Consider the following 20,046-nt stretch of genomic DNA (forward strand, 5'->3'; position numbering starts at 1 on the left):
ACACTATGGATCCAGTAGCCCTAATCATTGCCAATGTATAACACTATGGATTGAAAGAGAATAAGGTGAAGCTCAGAGTTGATCTTTATTTCCAGTTTAGCAAACTTTGATAGTTACTGTTGTGTAGCATTTCCTATTCAAAATGGCATTATTTAGCAAATTTTGATAGTTGTACAGCATTCAGAACAGCATTATTTAGCAAATTTTGATAGTTACTTTTGTACAGCATTTCCTATTCAAAACAACATTATTTAACAACTTTTGATAGTTACTGTTGTACAGCATTTCCTATTCAAAACAGCATTATTTAGCAAATTTTGATAGTTACTTTTGTACAGCATTTCCTATTCAAAACATTTAGCAAATTTTGATAGTTACTGTTGTACAGCATTTCCTATTCAAACAGTGTTATTTTTAGCAAAGTTTGATAGTTACTGTTGTACAGCATTTCCTATTCAAAACAGCATTATTTTTAGCAAATTTTGATAGTTACTGTTGTTCAGCATTTCCTATTCAAAACAGCATTATATAGCGAATTTTGATAGTTACTGTTGTACAGCATGTCCTATTCAAAACAGCATTATCTTTAGCAAATTTTGATAGCTTCTGTCATACAACAGTTTGGTATAATATGCTGTTCTCAGTATACTGCTGTTCCATGCCTGCTGCGGATCTTACTATAATACAGTTCAGTACACAGTGATTGACCCTGATTATCACTTTATAACTAGTGAGAGCTGTATCTTTTATTATAAGGTAGAACTGGTCTTTGAAAGATTACCTTTTTTGTCAAATAATCATGGTCCCTCAAGACAAGTTATTAACAATGTATTCAGTAAATACGTAGATTGACAATAGGGTCTCTTAAGACAGGTTGTCACATTACAGTAGTCTTTTTAAGACAGCCTTTACTTTAACAGCAAATCCCTCCACATTTCCAACTTGAATGGTTCTGTTCCTGACTGTTCAACATAGTACATCTGTATATGTAACTTTAGCAGTACATTGACCAGTCTGACTGATTTGAAGCCAAAGTGGAGGAGAGGGTACATGTATGTAGCAATGACAAAAACTGATCAAGACAATTTGAGTAATAAACTTATTTCAGTACTGGCATTGTTTGGTGCATGGGTGTGTATAATGTTGACTAAGCATGTAACGATGGCCTATTTTCTCTTAAATTTGTTGGTAAATTGATTTCATAATTTGAAAAGGATTTTTTTAAACCAATGTATTGTTTGGTGATTGGCTGTGTATGCCAGATGACTCAGCAAACATCTGTTTGCTATTGTTTACTCTGGATTGACCATCGGATGCATATAAGACAGACACAGAGGACACTCATTGACTTTGCTGTGCATGGTTCAGTCATAATTAGATAAACAGTTATTACCTTTTTGAGGTGCTAACTTTCTATTTATAAAAATAAGCAAGAAGCAGTGATAAAATATTTTTTTTCCAACAATGCAACACATTTTACCAAAACGTTAAATCAGACTCTTGTTTTTTTCGGCACTAAAGCTTTGTAGTACAGTGGAACCCTGCCATAATGTGATAATTGGGGTCCAAAAACTTGGATTGCGTTAACGGGGTCATGTTATTGCGTGGTTTTACAGTATTTTACTTTTTTCAGAGAACAACTCATTGGCACATATACATGTATTCATTTCTAATGTATGTGATGAATAGGGTATCAACACTGTTTACTATCGTATTGTCACGGCATACAGCTCATCTATAAAGCATGTAATTCCATTGAAACATTGCACACAGATTTACAGTATTCAGTAATTTGTCCCAGATCACTGTGTCTGAATTCAGCATCTAATATATAGCATTAACAGAGTATTAACACCGTTTACTTGCCTTCTGAAATGGTACTGTTAAGGCTTGCTTTTAATCCATAATACATGTAATTCCATTGTAAAAACTGCATACATATTAAAACTATTCAATAATTTTGTCACAGATCATTATGTGTCTGAATTTAATAGGAAAAATTAACAGCAAAATTAAGAAAGACGAAGCATGTATATGGTTCATTATGTTCCAGGGTCTACGAATGGTGTCTGTACAAATTTCATACTTTTAACATTTTTCTGATATGCGTTTCCGTGTACATTTATCCATTGTAAGTTTCCAATAATTAACACTTGCATGCCTAATCATTTGAACCACTGCAGCAAGAATAATTAACAATCAACACATGCTTTCAGCGTGCATGTAACTTTTACTTAGATTATGTGAATATCGAAAGAAACATGTGAAAACTACTATTCTAATCATTGCGCAAAGTGCAAAGAATTACTTGCGTTTGTAAACTTGTTTTTCCATAACGGTAAACTACTTTTACAAAAAAATAGGAAATTAATAAAGAGTTTATAAGCAACCATCATACACATGTAAAACCCAAGAACTAAGTGCTGTAGGTCTGCAATGGTCACGAGTCACTTTTATAACATTTTTTAAGCTGAACGCATGTACAATTTCATACCCTTTCAATTTCCAGCTAATAAAGCAGACATTATTTACTAGTCAACTGATTGTGTCTAATAACACTGCCAAACCCAGCAAACATGTTGGAGGCTTTCGTTTTTTGATGTTCATTAAATTGTGAGAATCTTTTATCAACCACTGCATTGTCTGCTGCTTGGTTTTGTATGCAGTTAAAGAAGAAACACTTGTTGGCTATTGTTTGAGCAACGATTGTATACAGAATTAATTGAAGACAATCACAAAGACGATTTACTTACTCATGGATCAGTAAAATGTAACATGTAAGATTTCTGATGATGTTTAATTTCAGAAGCTATGCCACGATCTTATTATATTAAAATTCATATGTGAACTCTTCCCTAAAATGATAATAAATGTATTACACATTATTTCTCGTACTTAAAAAAAAATTTTTTTTTCCTGGTATGAGAAAAATACATGTACATATATTTAAAATTTCAGGAACCACACCACGATTGTATTATTTTCAAATTCATACACGATCTCTTCCCCAAAATGATAATAAATTTTTTATACACTATTTCACGTACTTTTTTTGATGTGTGAATGATTATATGAAATTTTGGGAGCCACGCCATGACTGCATTATATTAGAATTCGCGTTATTACAGGTCACGTTATGGCAGAGTTGCACTGTACTTCCAGAAATTTGTGAAATTTTTGTAAAATTTCAGGAGTCATTATATGGCTGTGTATAACTGAATTTGGGTTATAACAAAGCATGTTGTAGCATGATTTCACTATATATGTGTACATACTCCAAAAGTATAGGAGAACATGAAATGGGCTGATGTAATTTGAAGTTGATATGAATGAGTCTGTGTTAGTATAAACTGGTAAACAAGTTACCAGGATGAGCTGATATTCCTGAGATTACTTTGCATTGCATATTTGATGATTTTGCTTTATTATAGCTATGAAATGTAACAGCATAATGCATGCTGCCATACTTTTATTTGTGGATTTAAAAAATGAATGTATAGCTATTATGCTAATTTAGGCAACTTTGTTTTCCTTTCTGCCTAAGCATGAGCTAACTGCTTGTATGCTTGACAGTTTTCCACCAAGGTAAATATATGCTTGAGCAGTTGTGTTTCTTCTCGCTTTATGGTTGACATAAAAGTTTGAAATTAGTCCAACTAGTGGTAGTTCTGGTAGAGATTAGAACAATTAGCTTTAATTTTTATCTTGATAGGGTAACATCTAATTACAATATGCATGCATGTAAACTTTATAAATCAAGATTTTCTAGCATTTTCAATCCATCATCATTAAATTTGCATGACATTTATCTAATTTGAAAGTTACCAATCAGCTTATCACTGATTGATAAGAGGTTAGATCTAAAAAATGTGCCTTTGTTTATGCCTTACCATAATTTGGTCTGGGTCATATAGAGTTACCTTTGTTTGTCCATCTCTATGTCCATAAATCTGCCAGTCACAGCTTAAGCTTGGTGTTTAGGTCATTTCAGGAACTGGTGGGGCATCTATACTCCATGAAGACATTTCTTGTTTTAAAAAGTTCAGAAGTTTCTGGGATCCATAAAATGATGGATTGATATTATCTTAAATCACTGATACATTGCAGCTCAGTGTAGGAGTGGAAAAAAATAATGGACCAGAAGAAATCATATCAAGAATTTTTTTTACAGTGGAGAAAGTCAATAAAAAAAATCTTTCCATAAGGATATGTTTCAGCAGTAAGTCAGTCTTATGTCACTCAAATGTAGATTTGTTTATTAAGTAAGATCTTACTGGTATATTAGTATGGAATTTTATTTATTATAGATCGAATTAATATAGTTAAAAAAATGTATTGCCGGACAAAGGATAATTAAATAAGATTTGCCAAGCAGGAAAAAGAAAAGTAGATTGTCATAGACTTTTATTCTGTTATACATGTATGATTCAATCATTTACATTGTTCATTTCCATTTTTATTGCCCTGTTTTATCATAAGGAAATTTAAACTTTTTCCTTGTGTGTTTTTTTTTTCTTCTCCATGTTCGTTCATATTTATTATCATCCTTTTTTATTTCTGTTTTAAATTTTTTTATACACCTGCAATAAATTATTTTGCTGTGATGTCTGTCTCATTCCATCAGTTACCAGTTTGGTTTCTGCACAGTAACTCAAATTGTCCACATCTGCTGTTACTGAAATTTGTGGATGGTTTGCATTTGTTGTAAGGAAGAACCATATTGATTTTGGGCTCTAAAGCTTATAGTTAAAAAAGAAAATTGGGTCCCTAACAAAATATTGAGCTGTCCATCATCTCTAATTACCAAACATTGTGGATGGCTTGCACTTGGGGTAAGGAAGAATCCAACTGACTTACAAATGTTTACATCATGGTCACTTAGACTGAAAGAAGAAAAATTGTTTCTCCATAGTGGCATTAGTTTTGCATTATTGACCTGAACCCAATTTTGTGGATGGCTTGCGCTTAGTGTAATGAAGAAGGCTATTAAAACATTTCATGGTCTTGTAACATTAGCAGAAATAATCCATGTTTTATCGTCAGCTTAAATTGGCGCATTGTGGGGGGCTGCTAAGAATAAGAAGCTCTTTTGAGAGGCACTCAGCATTAGGAGGTTAGAGTTAGGACTGGTTGGCATGGTGTCGGGATACTGGGTGGGACATCATGCTCCATTTCTGCGGCATGATGCACCAGTGCTAGACGTCACTATAAACTGCCACTCTGCAGACATCTTAACAATAAAACTGAAAAATTGTTAAAGCTACATTAAGAATCCAATTCACACACACACACACATAAAATTTGAAATATTGATCTTAGACAGTTTTTCACTGTTTGGTAACATTCTTCTTTTTTTTTAAATTGCAGAGATGGAAAACATTTAAATGTTAAAAATCGTTTTTTTAAAACAAAACTATGGTTTTCTTCATTTCTTTGTTTTCATGAGTTTTTAGCATAGTTTCATTATTATTGTTGAGTCTTCATTGAAGAAAGATTGTACTAAAAAGAACCAAGCAAGATAGGTTTTTCCAGATTTTGATTGGTTTGGTTTGTATTGGCTTTGTGGGTTTAAAGCTATTTTTCATTACCTGATAGGTTATACATGATGGCCTATATATTTGGAATAGGAAGAACCAAGGAAATTCCAGGGATGAATAATTAAGTCATGGGAAGTTACTGGTAAGCTTTCTCACATACTCATGTTAACAGAACCAAGACTTGAACCCATGTGGACAGAGGTGACATGTCAGTGCTCTGTAAATCAAACACTGAGACTACTTGGCCAACCAAGACCAGAATTTGAAATGTGACAGAGATAAATATAATTCTTCAAAGTCTGTGGCACATCAGTGCTCTGAATATTATTCAGTTAGACAGACATTTATCTTGTCTTTTATTGCCATTCACAACTGTATCATGTTTGAAAAATAAATTTCAGAATAGTGCTGTTTTTAATTCAAGAATATCAAAATCACAAACAGCATTTTGGCACAGTTGAAACAGTTGCACACAGTATTTTATTGAATGTGCATTCCCAATAGGCAGAACATAATGGTAAGATGATAAATGTTGCCAAAGAAACTTTGTGGCATGGGTCCTTTTCGTGATATATCGGGAAAGAAAAGGTAACAAATCAGAAAATGCCGCTATTTGCGACCTATTGATTTGCATGGAAATAAAGTTAATAAATTGTTTATTATGCAAAAAAAAAAGTTTAAAAGTTGGGTTAAGAATCTTGGCATGACAGAAGACGGTATTGATGACCAAAATTTAAGGAGGAGCATCACAGGCTTAATGTTTTGATAGCATCAGGAATGTTAGAATTGAAGCAAAGAATGTAGACAATATGCTGTCAGATCAAATTCAACACTGTTAGGATGTGTAGCACAGAATAAAGACTTTACTGTACGGAATTCCACAGGCAGATATTGGTCCATTTTGTTTACAGCTGAGTGCAGTTTCTTATTATTTGAGGATACATTTGCGCGAGTCATATGTTGAATTATTTCATATGATGGTATTGTGCCTCACATGCTTATCTCCTGAAGGTGAACCCTGCCTACTCATTGCTAGTGTCTGTTGACATGCATTCTTATTTAAAAACTTTTGACTTCCACCCAGCAAGACAGTATTTTTTATGTGAAATTTATTGCAAAGCTTTCTAATGGTGTTGCGTCAAAGAAAATCTTTGATTTTTTTGTTTAAAAAAAGCTTTAAAAATGTTTTGAAACTTTGTATTTTGTACCTTCATTTTTCATTGGCATTTTAACATCTTTAGATTTTATATTTGGTCTTTCTAGAACTAATGTTTAAGTTTTCTTGGGTTCATCTTTCTTAAGATGTAAATTTTTTTATCTTTACATTGTTTTAACTTAATTTTTAATTATCAGTGTACAGCCAGGATTTTGCTTATGTGCCATTCAACCTTGTACATTGAGGGGCTGAAAATTAGGCCAGGACAGTGGGTACTGGTTAGTGGCAAGTCTTGCACTTATTTTGTTTCAGCTCTGCAAACTAAAGTGAGTTCTCTTGAAAATATTTATCGTTGGCAGTCTATATGCTGTCAGATAGCAATAAATTTATTGGAACTCTGAAAGTCTAATCCATACAGATTTGTAATCTGGTATATATTGAATGATGTTATGCCAGAAATCACCATAAACTGGCTGGCGATGGTCTTCAGACTGGAAAAATCAGCAGGTCAGCATCAGAAATTACCTTGTCCCAGACCATGGACCACTGCTATTTTCAGCTTTTGTTCATACCTTATGTATATGTATGTGTGTTTGTGTGTGTGTGTGTGTGTGTATATATATATATATATATATATATATATATATATATATATATATATATATATATATATATATATATATATATATATATATATATTTATATATATATTCAATGTACATCTATGTTGTAGACTTTCCCGACAACTATATTTGGCCTTATGGTGAGTGAATCAATAAACACCATTAAGATTTTTATATATTTATGTTTTGGTCATCAAAAAGTGAATTTCTTATCCTTGACATGCTGGAATGCTTGCTAATGCTTATTTATAACGAGTTTTTCCCCTCTTTACTAACAGAGTTAAAGAGCTGGCTGCAATTCAAATGGCTGATCTGTATCATTGCTTGCTTTGCTTTACCTTTCTCGCTACCTGTCCAAAGGCCATGTGAGCTTTTACATTGTCCTGAGTTTATTGTCCATCATCTATCTGTCCAAAATTTGCTAATTTCGACTTGTGAATGGTAATTGGACCAATTGAATTAAATGCTGCAGGAATCTTTATTAGGGCTCCCTTAGTAATTGTGTGTAGTGTCCAGCAGAAACATATGGAAGACATTTTCAAATTCTTGTTTAGAATGACTCCGCCAATTTTAATAGAACTTTAAATTAATGTTTCATAGGACATGATTTATCAAAATAATGTATATTGGCACTCCCCTGACTTTGTTGTAACTTCCATAATAACCATGTGGAAAACATTTCAAGAAGAAATTTAACTAGGTTTCAAGTTACATGGTCCTACTCTGTTCGCAGGTTTTTCCCCCAAGTTTGATGGATAGGTGATGTGTACATTAGATACATATTATAGTGTTAGTTAGATTTTGTAACTCTGTTGCAGTAGAGTATCCATATTGATAAGTCACATGTTTTTCATTCTTTTATCATGAGTATGCCCTTCCTCATGGAAATAACTTGTACTTGGCTTATAAGTCACTTCTATTCATCAAGGACGTATAAATTGACTGTAATTATGTATTCACTTATACATGAAGTATATTTGCAAGTGAAAGATGAGTGACTAACTTAGTACACTATTAGTTAAATTATAAGTGACAAGATGAGTACCTGTAGTTATGATTCTATATGCAAATAAAGCAATTACTTCTAAATACTTCACTTGTTAGTGAAATGTGATCCATTTACCAGCTACACTTATACTTGATATTAATGAACTCCAGCTAAGCTTAATGAATTTGGGTTTCTGACTCTGGTGTTGTCAAGAAATCATGTTCTCAAATACAATTAATGAATTTAGTATCAATACGTATATGTAAATGGCTATCAATAAGTTCTGACCTTGTCAGAATCTCATTCTCTTCCATTTAAATGAAAATCAGAGTCATGATTCCATCAAATTAGCCTGCCACTTTGAATACCCATATTTGAAACAGCTAGCTCAATATCAGATTTTTAGTAAAATTGAAAACAATTGTGACAACCATACAAATATTTTATTCCGAATGTAATAAATACAATTTTCATTTAAAGATATGCTTTGAGTAGAATCTGTCATCATCAGAAACCCCTGAATTTGAAATCAGGTTTCAGTTTGTGATCAGCAGTGTAGTTTCTTTTCATTATTCAATAGCCATTCTACTTGGCTTGTAAATGAATGTCTCTCAAAAAATCAGTGGTCAACATGTGAATTGTGTGATACTTGTTTCTATCTCTTGATGCTGAGAAGCAAAAAAGTGAACATATCAAAACTTCTAAAGAACTCAGGTCAGCTTATTTCCATCTGCAAACCACCTTGATTTAAATTTCATAAACAAGAGAGGAGGCATGGATGTGCCTAAATTACGAATAATGTTCACCCAGGAAATCTATCGGGTTCTGGATTTTTTCCTGATGAGACATCTTTTTGATGCCAATAAACCTTTGAATCCAGAGTAAAGTATTTTCTATAATTTCATTAAGATATGTATAATATAATGTTTAGATGTTTTAATTTAAATTATAGAAAATATTTCATTGCTGCATGCTGAAAAGGTTTGTTTTCAGGTCTGTCCCATTGTTTGGGTCTGTACTCTCACTTATGTCCTATTATTTACACACACTTTTTCTGTATAGGAATGATTATACAAATGGTCCAGCCAAGCTGGAAATTCTATTTCATTGCTTGTTTTTCTTTATTCATAAATCATTTAAAATAAAAACATGACAAAAATGTCTATTTTAATACAGCAGTCATTGAAATTGATACACAATTTGCTTGATTTATTATATTTGGCAGTAAACCGGCTTGAGACAGTTTTGCAGTAAACTGTTGTAGTATTTGACTGTCACATTCCCCCAACCCCCACTGCAGCTTTTACCCCACTGGTGATTTTTAAAGGAAAGGCATCAGAGGTATAAAAATAATTCACAAAACTGAATCATTTCATTAATTTTTAAATCTAACCTAATTTTTGCAGGGGTTTCTAATATTGTCATCTTGTTTATGTGTGTGTGTGTTTTGGATTTTTAACGTAGCTTTAACAAGTTTTCAGTCATATCGCTATGATGTCTGCAGTGTGACAGTTTATAGTGACGTCAAGCAATGGGGCATTATGCTGCAGACATGTAGTATGGTGTCCCACCCAGTCACATTGTTCTGACACCAGGACGACCAGCCCTGACACTAACCTCATAATGCTGGGCGCCAAAGTGAGGAAGCTGTTAGAACCATTTGTAAGTCTTTGGTATGACTTGGCCAGGGATCGAACCCACAACCTCCCGCATCCAAGGCGGACAATCTAACCACTAGACCACCGGAGTTCTACATCATCTTGATTGTGTTTTAATCTAAAACGTTTTCATTTTAGACAACCAGCCTGGTAAAATTTATTTTAAGTGAAGGTTTGAGACTTTGGACTATACATACATAGAGGGTAATAGCTATGTTGTTTGCATTCAATATTTACATCGTGTAATATTTCACAAAATAAACAGGGCATATGGTGTAACTCTTATGTATGTGAATGTGATGTAACTCCAGAACTTGCAGAAATGTATGGAATTATTCAGAACTTATTGAAGACCATGAACTACATCATTCCTTTAATTAGTCTGATATAATGGACTCCCCCATGCAAGTATGGCTGCTGTGTTAATAAAGTAACTTGAGTTTGGTTTGAGAGATGAATAAAATGATAATGTTAGAGACCTCTTGGTGACTTTCAAGTCAGAAATTATAAATTGACAAATGAAATTATAAAGTTTTGTCCAGTTTTTATATATGTGATGTTTTTCATTTTGAAAATTGGTTTGGAAGTGTGGGGGTTGAAAACGTCAAATGGGCAGGCAGATACTGTAGTAAGCAAAATGACAGTGACCACGAACTTACACTCAACTATTAAAGTCATACAACCTATAAATATTCGTAAGTCAGTGAAAAAAAAAGGTGAAGCATAGATTAATGTGTTCAGTTTCATTATTCTGATATATACACTTGTCTCATTAGCAAACTACAAGTCAGACACATGTCACTTAAAGTCAGAAAAAGTTTGCATAAAGGAACTTGTACATGGGTTACTACTGATGGTCCGTCCCCTTGCTAGAGAGAATATGGCTTTTCATCTGGCTGTGTTGAGTTGCTGAACTTTATTGTGGAGATACTTGTATTTTGTTAATAGTACAAGACATACAAATAGTTTAATGGATCGAGAATCAGTAAACTATCCAAATATTCAGGTATAAACTATGTGCCTTCTACATTTTGATTTGATTATCAAGCCAGGAAATCATCACAAGATAACATGGATACAGGCTTTCTGCCATGTCTAAGTTTCAAGGACACGTGCTTGAAAATTTTAGATATTCATGCTTTAAAATCTGTGCCAGTAATGAAATCATTATGGATTACTGAGTTAAGTTTCCAAGTATTTCTCATTTGATAATATTCAGTGAGTACTGGTTAGTGGCAAGTCCTGGACTTATTTGTGGCACCTCTTCAAACTAGAGTGAGTTTTCTTGTGAATATATATCTGTGGTAGGTTATTTGCTTTGAAAGAGCAATCAGTTTATTTGAGCTCAGAAAGTCTAAGCCATAACAGTTTTTAATCTGGTATAAATCAGAAGGTTTTATGCCAAATCATCACAAAATGGCTGAGAAAATCAGCAGGTCCATGTAAGAAATTTCATTGCACCACAGCTTTTTCAGCCCCATGACATACGTACATACATATATGCATGCATGAATACATACATACTCAGTATACATGTATATTGTAGACTTCCCTGACAGCTATATTTGGCCTCATGGTGAGTGAATCATGAAGATCAATTAAAATTATTATTATATTTATTTTTGGTTAATGATAAAGAGTTAATTACTTACCTTTGACACAGGTGGAATGCTTGCAAATTGATATTGATGAGTTTTTCTCCCCTTAACTAACAGAGTTAATGAGTTCACTCCAATTAGTCTTTTCTTTAATGTTGCATGCCATGCTTTTCCTTTCTAATTACCTATCCATTTTTTGTGAGCTTATGGCATTGTCCTGTCTGTTGTCCATTAACTGTCTAGTGTTATATATATCGATATTGTGTGTTCAACTTTTGTCCATTATTGTAGATAGTAAGAACCTAAGGGTCATTTGTAAACAAATTACATACTAAACTTATGTCCATGATTGTAAATCATACTTTATGATTATGAGCATTTGCAAACCACATGTTTACTTGGATTTGTGTTCAGGACATTGGTTTTTTCCTTGGAATATCTTATGTCTACCTGACTTTTGACATGTTTATAAGTTGTAAATCAGTTACTTACTAATATGAGTTTAAGGTGTAACCCTAGAATTGTCTAGAAGCAAACTTGCTTATGGTTTTGATGGAAACATGACCCACATCCTGGTCATCTTATTGTGTCTGTGCTTTTAGTAAACAAAAGAGTTATTGTTGTTATTGTAGGGTTTAACGCCATTTTTCAGCACACGATATGCTATGCATGGCGGCCAGTATTAATGGTGGAGGAAGAACCTGGGAAAACCCCAGAAAGAACCACCAACCCACGAGAAGCTACTGGCAAGCTTTCAAACATACCCACATTAGCCGAGTCCGAGACTCGAACCCATGCAGACAGAGGTGAGATGGCAGTGATCCGTAACGGAGAGCGCTTTAGACCACTCGGCTACTCAGGGCTCCCAAACAAAAGAGTGGAATCCTGTTTATTTATGTTCAGTTATAATTTGAGAGGAATCTTTTTTAAATTATTCATTGCAAATTGCAAAGTGCTTATTAACTTTTTAATTAAAATATTGATATGGGGTTATTGAGGACACATTCAAAGACATTCAGAATTATGTCATTGTGATATATCAGGGCTACTAGCACATCATTACATTTAGTACTATTAGTACATCAGCTCATTCAAGATTTGGAATTGATTCAGAATGTTCTATACCTTTTGACTTGTGATATAATTTTTATTTTTATTTGGGAGTCGAACAGCAATAAATTTATTGGAACACTATTAGTCTAAGTCATAAATTTGTTTCATGTGGTATAGATTGAAAGATTTTATGCCATAAATCATTAGAAACTAGCTAATGATGGTTTTTGGTTGGAAAAATCGGCAGGTCCACATCAGAAATTACCTGGGCCCAGACATTGAACCACTTTTGTTTTCAGCTTTTGTACATACATACATACATACATACATGCATGCATGCTCAGTATACATCTAAACTCTATAATATACACATAGTTGTATACTGAATATGCATGCTTGCATACTCAGTATACAACTATGTGTATATTATAGACTTACTCGTCAACTATATTTGGTCTTTGTTGAGTGGATCATAAAAATCATATAAATTTACATATTTATTTTCTGGTAATGTGAATTACTTACCCTTGACGCAGCTAGAATGCTTGCTAAAAGATATTGATGATTTTTTTCTTCTTCTCCCTTTACTAAAAGAGTTGGCTGCAATTACGATGGCTTTTCTATAATGTTGCTTGCCTTGCTGTAACTTTCTAGCTACCTGGCCAAAGGTCATTTGAGCTTATGGCATTGTCCTGTGTTTATTGTCCATCATCCAAATTTGCTATTTTCAACTTGTGAAATACCACAATGCCAAATTTTAATAGAACTTGGCATGAAATTAATGTTTCTTCGGACATGCTCTTTCAAAATTATATCTAATGGCACCATCTACCTATAATGTAACTTACATAACAAGCACCCCCCTCCAGTTTTTGTTATTGATAGATGCTATATACAATACATATTACAGTACAGCAGTAGAGTTCCCGTATTGATAAGTCACAAGGTTTTCATTATTTTATCATAAGTTTGCTCTTCCTTATGGAAATAACTTGTACTTGGCTTATAAGTCACTTCTGTTCATCAGTTAATAAAAGGCGTATAAATTGACTGTAAATAAGTATTCAGTTATAAATGAAGCGTTCTTAACATGCAAAGGAAATGTGAGCCATTCACTTAATACATTTTTAGGTCACTTAATAAGTAACAAGATGAATGGTTTGGATTTTATATGCATTCACTTATAAATACTTTACTATATTTGAAATGTGAGTAACCAGTAACACTTGTACCTGATATAAATGGAAGTCCTGCTAAGTTTAATGAATTAGGGTTTCCCAGCCTGGGCTTGTCAGAAAAGCATGTTCTCAAATACTTTTCATCACTTTAGTATGAATATATACATGTAAATGGCTATCAATAAGTACTGACCTTGTCAAAATCTTGTACACTTCCAATTAAATGAAAATTAGTTTCATGATTCCAAGACATTGGCCTGCCAATTTGAATCACCACATTTGAAACAGATAGCTCAGTGTCAGTTTTTGTGCAGAAATAAAAACAAAGAAGTGACATAAGTCAGCTTTTTTCCATCTGCAAACCATCTTGGTTTCAATTTCATAAACAAGAGAGGAAGCATGGATGAGTCAGAATTATGATAATGTTCACCCAGGAAATATATTGGGTTCTGGACTTTTGCTGATGAGACATCTTTTTGATGCCAATAAAATGTTTGCATCCAGCATCAAAATATTTTCTATGAGGAAATGTATGCAAAGTTGATATTTAGTACCAAATATTATTTAATCGAAATTATAGGAAATATTTCATTACTGGATGCTGAAAAAGTTTGTTTTCAGGTCTATCCCAATTTTTGGGTGTGTATTCTTATTCATGTCCTAATACAATGTGACCCCACTATAGCATGCTCCATTATAACACAGATTTGGATAAAACACGTGATGTGACTCCCAGACTTTCATATACATGTATTTTTCTCGTACTTTAAAAAGAAGTCATTTTGGCAAAGAGATCATGTTGAATAATATAAGATGATCTTGGCGTGGCTTCTGAAATTTTTAATGTATTTTTCTCGTACACAAAAATATTATTTTTCTTCATAAAAGTACAAAAAGTGACATGTACAACTTTTTTCTGGAATCGCATAGGGCTTTGCCAATGTTGCAAATTTGAATTTTTTTCCCTTTTTTGAAGCAAAATATATCATCTGGCAATTTTTTTTGTGTGTGACATTGTTGGCTCTTTAAACTTTTATGTACAGCCATTGGTTTGGAGCCAAGAAATCCAGACGCCCCATGAAAGGAAGCTGCAAACTGGATATAAAATGCGCTGAAATTGATCTATTTTTGCATAAACAAATTCTTTGTCCATGTTGTTAAACCATCTAAACAGTGCATTGTTATATCATAATCCACTTATCATGACATCTAGCATGAGTACTGTATGTTGTGAGATATTTGCTTTTTTTGTTGTTGACATTTTTGGTAACGGTGATCAACTGAAAACCCGTCACAATCATGCAATACAATTATTCGATGTTGCCGCCATAATAAGAAATGGGCATTTGTTTGGTTCTCCAAAGATGTCCTTTAGCAGTGACTTCTAAAAGGCATGCACCCTTCATTAAAAAAAAGCTGATTACAATCTTCAGTGACAGGAAATAACTATTCTTCAAAGAAAGTGAGTACCAAACTTGAATAAAAGTAATGGAATCTGATGGATTTTTGCATTTTCCAACGTGACTGGAACACGTTAACTGTGCAGTGAAAGTTTCATTTTTGCTTTATCATTCGTTATGTGATTGTGCTATTGTATTTCTAATGAATTCAGACCAATATGACCTGTGACAAAATTATTGAATATTTAAAATCTGTGTGTGTGCATATTTTCAATGGAATCACTTGTGGATTCATTGTATATGGTGTTACGTATATTTGATTAAATTCTTATTTTTTTAAAATTTAATTGTCAGTTTAAATTTTTTAATTCTATTATATGCTATTATAATGTAAATTTATTCACTGGAGATGATATTTTTCCAGAAAATCAGTTGACCTGAATCATTCTTTTGTAAACATCAGGTATTGATCTAATTCCTGACCTTGTTTCAGAATTTGTAGCAACCTTCGTAAACAAGTTCTATTTTATTTTAAAATGATTGGTTTTCATCAGGGTCATTTTTAGTGGATGTGACATAAACACGATCACGTGATCCCCCCGTTCGATTTTGCAATTCTGGTTTTCCATTACTGCACATTTGTTAGTTTTAATAGAGATGCATAGAAAGAGATTTCTTAGTTTTGGGCTTTTTTACACTGATGTCAAGTTATTTTGTTGTAGCCAGATTTTGAGTTATAATTTTCTTCAGATCTGTTGGATTTCAAAAGGATTAATTCTTTTTTCTCTGGAAATATTTTGAGGAGAACTCACACAGAAATGTTGGAAAGACATTGCTTACAAATTTAATTTGGATTTCCAACACCAGAGTGTCATTATTTTCCATCAGGATTTGAACTTGAAATTATTAGAACATTTATTACTAGGACTTTTGCAATTTAATTTGGATTATTCTTAGATTATTTTTGGATTTGATTCTTGAAACCAAGTTCTTCTCCTTTTTTCATTTTTACAGAATTTTTCCAGGGAAATAAATTATTTGTTAAATTTTAAAAAGCTTAGTTGTTTTCACTCTATCTGTGTTACTGTTTATTCAAGCCTAAACACATAACAGTGATGAGATTTGCGGGTGAGTACACGGTGTTGATACTTTATTCATGCTATACATTAGACATGTATATATAAACAGTATTCACGTATATGTACCCATTTGTGGTTCTCTAAATAAAGTAAACTATTATATATGCCTTCTCTGTTTTCACTACAGGTGTATTTCTCATTTAATATTCATCAATTTAAGATGGTAACTGTGCCAATGAAGCACATATTTTATTGCCTGCATTTATTACCTAACCCCCCTGCACATTTTTTGTTGTACAGGCATAATTTTCTTATTACCTATTATTTTTACAATTTGATTTGATTATCAAGCCAGGAAATCATCAGAAGATAACATTGATGCAGGCTTCTGCCTTGTCTAACTTTCAAGGACACATGCTTTAAAATGGGAGATATTTCATGCTATAAAATTGTGCCAGTGATTTTATAGATCAGAGTTTAAGTTTCAAAGTATTTAGCCATGTATTATTTTTATATACTTAAACTCTAGTATAAAACAATAAGCATGGTACTGTATTATGTAAAACTTTAAATCATAATAATTGGTTTTCACCTGTGACATCTCTGTGTAATTAAATGAAAAGGGCATTTTTCATCTAAAGATTTTTCTGCCTAAACAGTACAGTTCAATACAGCAGTTTCCAGTAGACAGAAAGCCCATCATGATGGTATCTTGTATGTTCTGCCAGTTTGCATGAGTTTCTTTTTGTGAAGAAAAATTATTTTGGTCAAATTCTGATAAGCACAGGTAGAATTTATTGCCTGTCAAATATATGATTTTCTTAAAGAAAGAATAATCCATCTTTATGTATATTATCAACCCACTACCTATTTTATTAATTTGTCCAAATTATTAATCTAAACCAGGGTATTTCCCAGTGGAATAAAAGCCGTTTGCATGATACATGTATATGTACATTATTTAGCACTTTGTTTTGCAACACTACTACAAATTCACTGTTTGTTTTGTGATACCATTTTCCATATATTTTTTTGTTTGCTACAGATTTAAAAACCAATACACTCATTCTTATGTGAAAACTTTTGAACACTTTCATATACCGCAAATTCAACTATAGTATATATTTGTTAATAAGCCCAGTCCAATTGAAAACAGTGCTGACCTGCTATTCCATGATGTGCTGTGAGATCAAGGTTTATGCCTGGTCTGCTCCACATTATGCAATAGCAGATCTGGGTTTGTCCAGCTTGCATTTGGATTTGACTTCTAAGTGAGTATATATGGTGACAGTTAAAATGTTATTTTTCACAAACCTTACAAAATTGATACACATAAATATAAATTTGTACACACTATTTGTTCTTATCTTAAATTTGCATCACAGAATCATACAGCCACTAATTTCTATTTTCACTAGATTTCTTTCTTACCTTTGCATGGAAAGTGATATTGTCAGACCACTTCATATGCCAATTCGGTTTGGACTTAAGATCTTAATTGCTGCTACTGTATACAGTGTTAAAGCTTGTACAGATGCAGTAAAAAGCAAGAGTTAAATATTATTTTTATCTTTTACAAAATTAAAGAAATCATGACCGCTGTGGTTGGCCTGTTTTCATTTTTATTTATCTTTGTACACAAATTGTCTCATAGTTGAATGGAATCATTTGGTCACAAAATTGTGATTACTGGACTCAAGGTGTTACAGTTTTGTTTGATATTGCATAATTGTTTCACCTTGATGTTATGTCACAGGTCACCTGTTTCACTGCTTATTTTATGTGATTCATTTGATATAGTTACCATACAAATTGTAAGCTGGAAAGGTTAAACAGTATCATAAAATTAATGTCAGATAAGCAAATATTTCATCCTAACTTAGTCTGTTTTAGAACATCTATCACCAGATAATGGTAATTAATATGTAATTTTAATTTTATCCATTAAATTTATGCATTGGTTCAGCTTACAAAATTTCAGTTATTATGAAATAAAAATGCAGAAGGTTTGCTTTTCTTTTTTTGTGCTAAATGGAGCCATTATTTTTGTATGGAGACCACTCTTTATTCCAAATGCCCATCTTATTCTGCTTTTTGCAATGGCTCATCTGTCTGTTTGCAGTTCATACTGGTTTGCCTTATATCTGAGACCAAAAAGTCTAAAATCCGGACACAAAATCGGATTCCGACCACGGGCGAATTTGGGGTAAAAAAAAAGTCGGGTCCAAAAAATGAGGTTTTTATATCTGTATTTTGTAGTACAACTAGATATTCCAGATTATTTGGTATCATTGTAGAGCTACATCTGTCTACCTTTCTATAATACCACCCACTTTAGTGTATCATGCATGACCATGACGCTACAGAGCTCAGCAATAGGCTACTACCTCCTGCCCCGTAAAGTCGTCGCTAGGAGTTAATGTGTTAAGAAGCAAGCTGTTCCTTCATGCAGTTAGTCAGTTATCTCCAAGAAAAGGTCATGGAACAGCAAACCAGTTTTGTTAAAGGCTGTAACCTTGATAAAATAAATTCTTAATTTACATTCTTTCCCAGATGGACAGGATAGTTAACATTAATAGACATTGCTCATTATTCTCCATGTTCTCAAAAGAAAAACAACTTGAATGTTGGATTCTTTGCATTGATTTTACAAATCATTTTGGCATTTCAGCTTTGTTTAAAAAGCCTGTTCAACTGAAATGACCTAATTGACAGCAATCTGAAATGGAGGGCTTTCAGATCTCTTCAAATGCATGTTACTATCTCATAAGTACAATTGTCCAACAGTATTTTTTTTCAAAATTGCCATGAAACTTCATAACCAGAATATGTGCATATCGACAAATCACTTTGCTCATGCAATTTTTCCTAGAGTTATTACCCTCTTGTCTTAGCATTGTCAAGCATGATCTCATGAGTGCATCTAGTCCTGCATTTTTGTATGGATTGGTGTGAAGATATGCATGTTGACAAGCCACTTTGTTCATGTAATTTGTGTTGGAATTATTGCTGTCTATGTGTTGTAGCTCATAGTCTAGTTGGTCTTTAATGAAAATAGCCTGCTCATGCTTCTAGGTATGGTCACCACATGGTCATCATATGGACGTGGGTATTTTTTTCACTGCAGGTTTTTTATGGTGTCTGGTTTGTCCTAAATAATAATGGTGCTGCTTGGACATTCAGTATGAAAATATTATTATTGCTACTGGTTTTCAAGAATGTGTATAATATCTAGTTGGTTGTCGATGAAAATATTTTCGTTTGGTCACCCAATATGGCCACCACAATGACTGTTCTGAAAATCTTGTTATCACAGTGGCAACTTTGACATCTTGCTATTTGCAGCTGCTGCTGAATAAGTGGTAATATCAGATGGCCTCATGTGACTAGTGCTGTCCGATGTAGGAATAAATGTTTGTTCATTGGTCAGCTGTCCATATTAATGACTATATGTTGTATATTATAATAAGTTACCCTCAATGGGTTAATTGTATATCGTACATGTGGATGGATGTAGAAATGAAAAGAATGGACACCATATGTTTTATGTGGAACCTCAGCTTTAGTGGCTAATAATTATAGGTTACTGCATTTGTATGGGAAAATATGAATGAGTTTTGGGATGGAATACTGCAGTATATACTTCTGCCAAAACGAGTTCATATTTTCCCATACAAATGCAGTAACCTTTTTATTATATGCTCATTTTTTTAATTCTACCTAAGGTTTAATTATGTAAACAAAATACACTACAAGAAACAACATAAATGGATGAA

The 20,046-nt window shown here is 33.0% G+C and overlaps 1 protein-coding gene across 14 annotated transcripts in view; it reads left to right on the forward strand.

The window, feature by feature from the left end:
* The window catches only part of LOC149794001 (inositol hexakisphosphate and diphosphoinositol-pentakisphosphate kinase 2-like), a 234,543-nt gene that overhangs the window by 68,562 nt on the left and 145,935 nt on the right, over window positions 1-20,046 (forward strand). For 12 of the 14 annotated variants that reach the window (XR_016422917.1, XM_089967926.1, XM_089967930.1 and 9 more), the window contains exon 14: window positions 7,427-7,456. The exons of 1 other annotated variant lie outside the window; for it this stretch is intronic. Coding sequence is in view for 12 of the 13 variants with exons in the window: in XM_089967926.1 (XP_089824052.1) it covers window positions 7,427-7,456 (30 nt within the window). In the remaining variant the exon portion in view is untranslated. Of the gene's footprint in view, window positions 1-7,426; window positions 7,457-11,508; window positions 11,539-20,046 lie in introns of all 14 variants that reach the window. One more of the 14 variants, XM_089967927.1, reaches the window with a different exon arrangement.

This window comes from Sinohyriopsis cumingii, chromosome 8 (assembly GCF_028554795.1).
Source record: "Sinohyriopsis cumingii isolate HCF-2022 chromosome 8, ASM2855479v2, whole genome shotgun sequence".
In the NCBI taxonomy this organism is placed as follows: Eukaryota; Metazoa; Mollusca; class Bivalvia; order Unionida; family Unionidae; genus Sinohyriopsis; species Sinohyriopsis cumingii.